Below are 10,987 nucleotides of genomic sequence, written 5' to 3'. Positions count from 1 at the left end.
CCATAACCCTTCACCCACACACACCTCCCTCCCTTCCTCCCCCTTCACTCACACTTCCCTCAACCCTTCACCCCCTCCCCAACCCTTCACCCACTCCCCTCCCTCCCTCCCTAACCCTTCGCCCACAATCCCCTCCCTCCCTAACCCTTCACCCACTCCCCTCCCTTCACCCACACTCCCCTCCCTCCCTCATCCTTCACCCACTCCCCTCCCTCCCTAACCCTTCACCCACTCCCCTCCCTCCATAACCCTTCACCCACACACACCTCCCTCCCTTCCTCCCCCTTCACTCACACTTCCCTCAACCCTTCACCCCCTCCCCCCTCCCCAACCCTTCACCCACTCCCTCCCTCCCTCCCCAACCCTTCACCCACTCCCTCCCTCCCTCCCCAACCCTTCACCCACTCCCTCCCTCCCTCCCTAACCCTTCACCCACACTCCCCTCCCTCCCTAACCCTTCGCCCACAATCCCCTCCCTCCCTAACCCTTTACCCACTCCCCTCCCTCCCTAACCCTTCACCCACTCCCCTCCCTTCACCCACACTCCCCTCCCTCCCTCATCCTTCACCCACTCCCCTCCCTCCCTAACCCTTCACCCACTCCCCTCCCTCCATAACCCTTCACCCACACACACCTCCCTCCCTTCCTCCCCCTTCACTCACACTTCCCTCAACCCTTCACCCCCTCCCCAACCCTTCACCCACTCCCCTCCCTCCCTCCCTAACCCTTCGCCCACAATCCCCTCCCTCCCTAACCCTTCACCCACTCCCCTCCCTTCACCCACACTCCCCTCCCTCCCTCATCCTTCACCCACTCCCCTCCCTCCCTAACCCTTCACCCACTCCCCTCCCTCCATAACCCTTCACCCACACACCTCCCTCCCTTCCTCCCCCTTCACTCACACTTCCCTCAACCCTTCACCCCCTCCCCCCTCCCCAACCCTTCACCCACTCCCCTCTTCCCAACCCTTCACCCACACTCCCCTCCCTCCCCAACCCTTCACCCACTCCCTCCCTCCCTCCCCAACCCTTCACCCACACTCCCCTCCTACCTCCTCATGCCTCTAATCCTCTCCCACTCACCTTCTCATGCCGCTTCCCTCACCTCCAGTCTGTTGAGGGTCAAATCATTCGGGATCTGTCCTTTCTTTTGCCAGAAAAGCCACATTGATTCCTTTAAACCAGCATAAGATCCAAATTACTCTCATCTCTTAGCTTACCTGCGGCAATGACTCAAGCACACGCAGCTCTGTGTGCGTGTTATGTAGCCCTCACAAAACTCCCATAGCCCTCTATATCTTGCTGGCATTTTTTCCTTTTAAATTGGGCCATCTCTCCTTTCTTCCTAACTTCGTCTTTTCTTTAAAAACAAAGAAAAGACCCATTCATCTTTGCCAATTCTAGAGCAAATGAAAAGCAAAAAAACCCCCAAAAAACAGCAATTGAATTTCCACAAGAAACAAAATAAATACACAGATGGCAACAATCATTCTTTATTTATTTAGGATTACAAATATGAAAATTTTAATAAATACTTTGCACAAATCATCTTCCAAAAGCAAAAAATAAGCAAATAGCCCACCAAAAAGCCCACCCAATCCCATTGGAGTGAGCCAATGTACATGGAAATGTCTCATCTCTATAGGCATCCCTTTAGAAGCAGAGGTGATGTGGTAGTCAAGAGGGTAAGAATAACTATCTATTAATATTGGAGGTAATACACGCACCTGCTTGCACACGCGCACACAGCCCCCCCCACCCCCATTGCACTTTGGTTTTATAATCGATCATTTTACTGCAAGACATTCGAGAGGGGTTTTAAGCAACTAGTTATCAATCAATTTTTTACAGGATAAACGCGCCTTGCCAACACCCAGCCTGCCACCACATACTTGCTTAGCTGGGTCTTCCTGACCTTGAGTATGGTCAGGATCACCACCGGTCATCGCTCATGTGGACTCTGGCCTGCCCATCTGTTACACCCACAATCCCAGCACTATCTACAAATTTCTTCTGCATGTGTGTCACCTCTCACATACTCCACTCACCGTGGCTGACGACATCTTTCATGGGGAAGAACCAGATTATTCCCATCCCAAGAAATCAATATTTCACATTCTCGACTAAGAGGAGTTTCTCCCCAAATCTTTCGATTGACCCTGTGCACCTAATATCCAGAAGAGACATGAAAAACAAAGGTCCCTGTTATTTAAGAACGCACAGCCCTGACCATGTGGAGTTCGGCTTCAGGAGGCTATGAGTAGAGCAGGAGTTTCAGCCTGTTATCTGGTCTGTTTAAACTCTATGGCCTTTAAGAGGAGTGCCCTACTAGCACATCTCTTCAAGAGCTGAATGGCACAAACACCACAGGTCATCATTAGCGGAAAAGAAACCAAGCAAGAGCTCTTGGTCTCCATCAAAGTGAGCTGCAATGCAGTCAATCGAACATGAACTACACCAATACATAACACTCACGACCACTGTTAATGGCATTAAAGGCCTCGCGATGCGTGAAGCTGATGGCCTCCAGGGTGCCTCCAAAAGGTTACACCCGGTAGGGACTGCATCTATAGCTTACACGAGAACAGACCGAAACACTGTCTCAACTTTCCTCTTCTCTAAAGTCATGTACAAAATACAACTTGGCATTCAGAGGCGACCCATGCTCCACAGCAGAAGTCCTAGCCTGGCCCTCCAATCAGAAACTGGTCCTGGAAATACCCATGATCTTCAACATCAAATTACCCCACAGTGATTAGCAAATCCAGGACTGGATTGGAATTCTGAGTCTGGAGTTGAATACCTCCACTCTGGTTAGGTATAATCTAAGGAGAACTTGTGATCATTTAAAAGGACAAGTTATCAATCCAGATGGCAACATGCTCAGATTAATGATAATCTGTCAGATTTTATTTATTCACTTCTTTTTATTTTACATGCATTTCAAAAGGATAAATGTGATTGATATACACTACAGGCTAATTGCTTTTTGCTATATTATTTAGCTATTCACAATTAGTTTTGTGTCAGCACCAAATTTCATATAGACTGTTCTTGTTCCTTGTTTCTGCAATTCTCAGCAAATGAGTATGAGCTAATAATAATAATATTATTATTATGATTATTATTATTATTAGTAGTAGTAGTAGTAGTAGTAGTATCACCACCATTACTACTATTAAATAAAAAGTTCATTTTTACCACGATTTCAAACATTTTTGGTCAGCTTCAAAGGAGACGGATCAAAAAAAGAAGAAGCTGGAAACGTAGAACACTATGTGCACAAAACTTGTAATTCTATAGTCTTGGGTCTGAATTCAAGAAAGGTTTTACTCTGAGTGACCCTGCTCTGTGATGTGGGAGAGGTGGAGTTTCCAACGTTTAACCGTGTAATAGCTGCACCTTTAACACTCATGTGCAAATCAGTGTGGCGTAGTCAGGTGCTAACAACGTAACGTGAAGAAAACTTTAAATCCCCTCAAAGTGACAATGGGTCCCCCTGCCTCAGGCGGCTGTGGTACTCGTGTAAGGCGGCTTGGTCTGGGTCTCCAGACCCACCTCCCAAGACCTGCACAGCCAGTGGGACCACCTCTGGGCCTTTAATCCAAAAGCCCTCATTACAGCAAAAAAAGAAAACATGTACCATATAAGTGCACTTTGGACCAGATGCGCAGTGTATTCTGCATCACCCACTGCTGGAGACACGCTGACAGTTTTTGACTGGAACGTCAAAACAGAATTTCTAAATAAATCATATGGTGATTATTTATACAATATATTGGCTAAATGATGGTATGTTTCTAAGAGAAGAATTAATGAAACAAGAAGCAGGGTTCAAAAGAGGTCACTGACTGATGTCCACATCAAATATTTATAATATATGCTAGGGACTTAAAAGGAGGCCAAAGGTTAGTATCCCTGATCAAGATCTGTCTTTATAGACCAGTATTCTGCTAGTCTTTGCATAGTCATCCATTTCTGTCTCTCTGTCGCTCTCTTTTCTCAATCTGTCTGTCTCTCTTGCTGATGGAAAGGAATGATCAAGTGTCAGAGCTCCAAAATTGGCACAAAAACATCCATAAATTGTAAACAAAAAGCAAAAGGAATGAATGAAAAATGTAGAAAGAGATGAAAAAGTTTGCCTTTGCAATCTGCCCTGTAGCTACTCCCCCAATTCTATTGAGTGAATTTGAAAGAGCTTAGTATTGGGCTAGAAAGACCTTTACATTTTTTTTTTTTTTTTATCCACACCCGTTAGGAGAGCACAAACAGGGGAGTGTTTATTCCATCCTTGATTTAGTCCCAGGTCAAAGGTCAGTGGTGATGACAGGCGTGACCCCGTGGATCAGCAGCGTTGGCCCAAGGTCACGACTCAGCAGTTCCAGCTGGTGCAGGTAGTCGTGGTAGCGGCTCGTGTCTGCAGGGGGGCGGGGTAAGTACAGGAAACGCACAGCTGGAGGCTGGCAGGGCTGCTCGAGAATGAGCTTATTAACAGCATGCAAATACTCGTCCGACAGGCGCATGGTGTTGCTGGGGTAGCTGTTTACGTACTCCTCCTTTTCCGCTTCCTCCTCCAAGTCTCCCCCCTCCCTCTCTCCTTTCTCTGCCATGCCCCCCTGCCTCTGCCAGTGCAGCGCCACCTGCGCGTCCCAGGAGACGGTGTGAATCTCCGCCTTCATCCGCAGCTCTTTCAGGAGCAGCCTCAGCTTCAGCCCCGCCCCCTTCACGCTCCGCCCCGCCTCCACGCAGAGGAAGAGGCGGAGCTTGGCCTTCTGCCACGCCCGGGTCATGTTGAGGATGCAGGCCAGCTGCAGCAGGAAGAGGGAGCAGGTGTCTACGTAGGAGCTGCTGTCGGGCCGCAGCAGATTGACGGGCCACACGTCCACGAACACGGGCCCTTGGCGGGCGCACGCGCGCTCGAACTGGCAGAAGTAGCGCGCCAGAGCTACGTTCTTCAGCATCTTCACCGTGTCGGCGATGATGCAGACATACTCCTGGGCACCCAGGGCCTTGCCTCCGCAGGGCTGGCTTGGCTGGGCCCCACCCTCCCACGTGCCACCACCTCTCAGGGGCGGGAAGTGGAAGAGGGGGTCTTCCTGGTCCTCGGACGAGGCTGCGTCGTCCGCGGGTCTGCCTGCGAGTCTGCTCGCGAGAAAGGAGCGGTCCTGGAGCTGGTCCTGAGGAAGGACATCATCGTAGAAACCCAGGACCAACGTGTTGGGTCTCATCCCGCCTGCGTTAAAGGAAAGTGAGAGACAAAGATTGTGCATGTTTACAGGGTTTGTTACTGATCAGTTGGGCTCTTATTACTGTAATGAACACCAACAGCTTTGACCAATCATGACCAGCAGGTGGGTGCCCTACAGGGCTGTGTGTGTACTAACCGAGTCCAGAGATGAAGAGGAGGTGTTGTACACCGTGTCGTACAGAGTCAGACAGAGTGAGATTAACGAATGCTTTAATGTTCAGATGATCCACCAGAGACAACCAGGAATCATACTGAGACTGTAGGGGATCAGAAGGGAGGATTGCTATGGCGAGAAAGACAGGGAGAAAAAGGGTAAGACATTTAAGATTCAAAGTTGTAGACATCCGGGATTTGAAATGAACACTTGTATAGGTCTAAATCTGCACGTGCACACACAGTCCAGGTATGGAGATGTTCATGTTACAGACAAACGATTCTCACATTTCACACACAAGCACAAACACTGCCACTATTCCTATGACAATGACGCAATAATATAAAAACACAGGCCTTACAGAGGCAGCATTCGAACACTGCACAACCACGCACACACCGTGCGTCTCTTACCCAGTTCTCCAATCTGCACGTGACCGAGCACGTACAGGCCGCTCTTCTTGATGTCGTTGATGAAGGTGACGAGGCCGACGCTAGCCCGAGGGTTAGCTACCATCAGCAGCACCTGGGGCCTCCAGAACTTCACATGATCCTTACGCACGTCCAGCATCAGCAGATACTTGCGCACCTGAGAGAGAAAGAGAAAGAGAATCCCTCAATAGCTGTCATTTCTGTGACACTTTGGCAACACTGGAACTGGCGTCAGGCAAACGACGCTTACTGCGCTGAATTAAATCAGGACTGATGGAGAAGAAGAAAGAAAGAAGCGAGGCAGAGAAACAGACAGTGCAGCAAATTCCCAAAGGCCGCCCTTATGCGCGTATAGAAGTGAGAGCGCGAGAACGGAAAGGATAACTTTTACTGAATGTTTGTGTATGAGCGTGAGACAAAACAGAGAAAGTACAAAGTATAAATGTGTGCTTTGGCCCTTGTAAGTATTACTGGGACTGTTTTGCAGTGAGTGTGCACGCTTGCATGTATGCGTATGTGGTTATATTGTGTGTGTGTGTGTGGCTGTATAAGAGAGTAATAAGTTAAGTGGCTGTAATAATTCTGCTTGAGCGCACAGCCTCTTAGATGCGGGGCTGGCGCCTGACTGCCTGCAACCGTTTCCCTGGCAACAGTCCCTACTGGCAACTCCCCAGAGGGAGGGGCATAGTCCAGTAGTTGGGCCAGAATGTGAAACCAAGTGTGGGATGTGCTCCCCAGCTGCTGGAAGAACTCGGTGTGTGTGCGCGCGCGCACTTGTACCTGGTGGAATATAAGTGCTTGGCTGATATAACCCCAGCTGCTGGTAGGACTCAGGTAGTGGATGACTAGTAATAGCAGTAACATGAAGGCGATGCTGGCAGATGCATAGATGGGATTAATGAGGAACATCATCACCGCACAGCCCACAATTCCCAGCACACATGTATGCCAGGTAAAGTACCGAAACGTAGGCCTAGAGAGAGAGAGAGAGAGAGAGAGAGAGAGATTTAAACTAGTCAGAGAACATCAACCATGATTATAAACGATGTTGACATCTTGTTGGCATCCTGATAGCATCCTTGGCAGTCAGAAGGTCCCAAAAAGGCTGGGCAGAGCCAATTTACACCAGCTTGTAGTTGTGTTTAGCCCAGAGGGTAGGACTTCAGATGGGTGTGGAGTTACTGTGGGTTTGTCAGACTTTTGTTACAACAGGCTCTAGGATCCTGAGATGAGCCTTAATATCCAGCTAATTAGAGCCTTTATCATAAATCAAAAGTAGAGACAGGTGTGAAGGCCCAAACTACATAAGTAGAAGACTCCCAATCAGACCACACAGACAGACAGAGAGAGGTCAGTCAATGAGATGAAGGCCATGTATCTTGAGTAGAGAAGTTAATGCACTAATGGAAGCAAACAAAAACAAAAACACCAGCACAATTAACCTTCAACTCAAACCTTGATGCTCATAGACCAACATCACACCCCCACCCACCCCACCATATCTGGGTTCAGTCTAAATGGGAACAGGGTCAAAGTAATTAAGTTATAAACAGAAACAAATCAAAGCAGTGCGGCTGTGCACGAACAGGTATTTAACTCTCTGTAAGGAACAAATGTACCTATAAAAGGTAAAATGTTAGATGAAAATTTCAGGATTGTGAGGGGCATTTAGCTGGTTTCTACAATAAAAACACCCGTGTTTTAAATAAACCAACATTAGCTGTAGGCATAACAAATCAACAACAGTAATACACATGTCAATGGACAAACTCCATAGGGAGTTGGGGGTGTGTTTGTAAGATGTGGGTACAATCTCCCAGATGTGACTTGTAAAAGGAATGTGTTCACACTTACATATGTACAATTAAAAGGTACAATTTAATGAACTGAATATTTAATGCATTAAATGTATAATCCCTTTTTTAAAAAACCCCCCCACAAATGGTGTGTTTGCATCTGAATGACATTTACGCTCGTAATTAAGCATGTGTGCTCAGGTTTCGTTTCAGGGCTTTTATGGTCAGTGCTTTAATTCCATTTAATTATCTGACATGCTGAACGCATTAGGCATTTTAAACGCTGCAAGCAAGAAATAATCAACAAGAACTGCAGCTTGCCAGCCAGCTTTTAGTACGGCAACTGAAAAAGGCTCTCGAAACAGTGTCCTGAAACACCTCCTCCATGTATGAGGGTCTGGGCCCACTTCAGCCGCTTAGGTGCCGACAGCCACAAAGGGGAAGCTGTTCATAACCGGGATCAGAATGGGTTCACCAGAACTTTCCAAATCACTCTATAAGTAATTTATATAGCGCCTTTCACAGACTCATGGTCGCTTTACAATGTCAAAGATGGAGAGGGGGAAAAAAAAAAGGACATTAACAAATACGAGTAGAAAGAGAAGTTATGAGAAGAGGGGTGTTTAACGTTTTAAGAGCAGAGACGGAGAGATTGAGGTAGTGTTTCATAATTTTGGGGCCACGACCCTACCATGACCCTACATACTATCTAACATACATTAGCTGAGTATGAGTATATATAGTAATAAACAGAGTGCGAGATTTAAGTGATCATTTAAGTCACAAATGTGAGAAAAGTCAAAAACACCGAATCTGATTTTGTATTCTCTCCAGTAAATAAATAGTTTTACCCTTATTTTAACTAATAATAAACTCAGATTAATGACACCCACAGAAAATATAGACAACTTATTATAAAATGCTTAAACTGCTGTAATTAGGAGTTAATATTCATTAATATTAATAGCAATGCTTTCATTTCAAGTCACAAAAACATTTCAAACCAATCAAACTGGAAAGAAAACAGCATGATCCTGCAAATCATTGCTATAAAAATGCATATATATGCAAATGTGAATGTCTATGGGTTAAGACTAATTGGTATTTAAATATATGGGTGCAATGAATGTACTTGGGCAATAATGAACTTTAAGGTGAATGTGTGTATGTCATAGGAAGAAGTCAGAGTGACTTACCACCAAAAGTACTGCACAAGTGTGTCATTGCGTATGCAGAGCTGTAATAGCTCTGTATTTCTGACTGGCTTCAGTTGCCGTGCGTGCGTGCCTTTAATGACAGTGTGCACGCTGCTCTATATGCTCCCATCCACACATGCATGTAGAATACATGCACACCTCTTAGCACTTAGAGAATATTAGCACATGGCCGTAATTACGCACACATGCACCCAAGCACACCAATCAACACCCATGTTCAATACCATGCTCTCCCTCATCTCTGCTCTTTTACGGACACCTGTGTCCCACCCCCTCGCATCCTCTCTTCACCCCCCAGGTCTCCTTCACCCATCTCAATCTGCAAGGGGGGGGGGGGCAATTAGATTAAAAGCCATCAGATCTGCCCTGCTCTCTCCTTCTGATCTTGCTCCTCGGTAGCACAAAGTCTTTGAGTGATGTCACCCTGCTGATGTCAGCAAGACAAAGTTCTGTAGCTGCCAAAATAAACTCGGACGCCCACACACGGACTGAAGTTTTGTGGTTTATTAAACAGTGTCTAATTAGGGCTGATAGAATGTGTCGGGGACCAATTAATCAATTTAATTGCTTTCATCAGTTCAATCAAACAATTAACACTTGAATAGCCATGCTGCCAGACGCCCTTCTGAAAAATAATCACACATGGTATCGCATGTGTACTGCCAGCCATACACGGGGAAGAGATTCTAGCAAAGCGATTTCCGAATGTGACCTTTCGCTTTGATTTGCCCCTGCATTTCCTTCTTGCTTCCTCCTGTCTTCTCCCCTTGATCTTTCTCTGATGAGGTGTTAATTGTGATTGATAAGCCAGTCTTGTTAGACCACTCTCATGGGACACTTTCTCCCTCTCGCTCATATGCCCTCACGCTTTCTCTGTCCATCTTCAGTTCCATCCTATTTTCTCTACGTATTAGAGTCAGATTTCCCAGACTAAAAGCGATCAGTCGTAAACTTCATTAGATGTGGTTCCAGTCAGGGCTCTGATTGGACGCTTTGTCGTGGGTAAAGCTCTGGGCATTCGTATGAGAGACACAGTGGCGTGTGACCTCTGAGACGCCACTCAGCCTACACTGGTATGAGGAGCTCGAGATGGAAGCGGCTACGTATTCCAGACAGGCCGGTGAGAACACGACCCCATGCTGAGGTTTCCCCATCATGCTGGAGTCAGTAAGGTCCTGCCATTTGGGTCTTCCAGAAAGCAAGAAACTGGCACTCATCTTGGCATGAATTTCGCAAACCAAATGAGCATCTGAATGGAGCTGAGCTCTGGTGAGGAGACTGCGTTAGAAGAAGGTTCCAGCATTGTTCAACCTTCATCTATAGTTAATGTATTACTACACCTGAAGTACTAGGGAGAATAATTTCAACCCGTTTCCCTGTACTTAGGAAAGAAGGGAAGAACTTAATGACTCAGAACACTCATAATGAAAACCCAGGGGAGGTTGTTGAGGAAAACTTGCAACTGAGTATAGTCTTATGATGACCTTAAGATGTTATAGTAAACCTCAAGGCCTAGGCACAGCTCAGACTTGTAACCTCAGGGATTACAGAGTATGCATAACTGAAATGTGTGTGTGCACGCGCATGCATGTGTATTCGCATGCTGAGGTACCCTTCAATGGCGCTCAAACTGAAATGAAACAACCTTCCAATACTCATACTCACACACACACACACGTCTGAGTTCCCCTCAGACCCTACAGCCTCCTAGGGCTCTCAAACACAGCAAAACAAAGAAAATGCACACAAACATCAACCCCCACACAAAATACTTTTAATGCAGTAAAGCCCTCTCTTACCCAAAGGACAAATCTGGAAAACCAAAGTCATTTGCTGATAAAATACTAGCCAAGAAGGAGAGAAGAAAAATGCATGCATGTCCCTCACACACTACATAATCCACCACCTCTTACAAACCCCTTTCAATCCCAACACACTCACAAACATCTCTCCCTTGCCCAATTGCCTCTGGATTCCAAACACCCTCCTCCCCCCATTATAATCCCTGCCCAGCGTGTTGATGGCAGGTTTGTGGTGGTTTCTGCTAAATTAGCTATGTTAATCACAGCATGCGTCTCTGGGGACCCCAATGCTTAATGGCTTTTAATTTCTCTTGCCTCTGCACAGACACAACAAAACAAC

At 46.6% G+C, this 10,987-nt stretch overlaps 1 protein-coding gene across 1 annotated transcript in view; it reads right to left on the bottom strand.

Annotated features, from left to right (window-relative positions):
• Nucleotides 1–1,509: 1,509 nt before the first annotated feature.
• Nucleotides 1,510–10,987, bottom strand: part of zgc:153039 (uncharacterized protein LOC767698 homolog) — a 34,208-nt gene continuing 24,730 nt past the window's right edge. Inside the window, exons 10-13 of the mRNA XM_027014897.2 lie at nucleotides 6,613–6,805; nucleotides 5,815–5,989; nucleotides 5,384–5,530; nucleotides 1,510–5,232 (exon numbers count right to left, since the gene is read on the bottom strand). Coding sequence (XP_026870698.2) covers nucleotides 4,307–5,232; nucleotides 5,384–5,530; nucleotides 5,815–5,989; nucleotides 6,613–6,805 — 1,441 coding nt within the window. The 3' untranslated portion in view covers nucleotides 1,510–4,306. The remainder of the gene's footprint in view (nucleotides 5,233–5,383; nucleotides 5,531–5,814; nucleotides 5,990–6,612; nucleotides 6,806–10,987) is intronic.

Source organism: Electrophorus electricus, chromosome 15 (genome assembly GCF_013358815.1).
Source record: "Electrophorus electricus isolate fEleEle1 chromosome 15, fEleEle1.pri, whole genome shotgun sequence".
Classification (NCBI taxonomy): domain Eukaryota; kingdom Metazoa; phylum Chordata; class Actinopteri; order Gymnotiformes; family Gymnotidae; genus Electrophorus; species Electrophorus electricus.
Note: the sequence above shows the minus strand (reverse complement) of the source record. Positions and strands in the feature narration are given on the sequence as shown.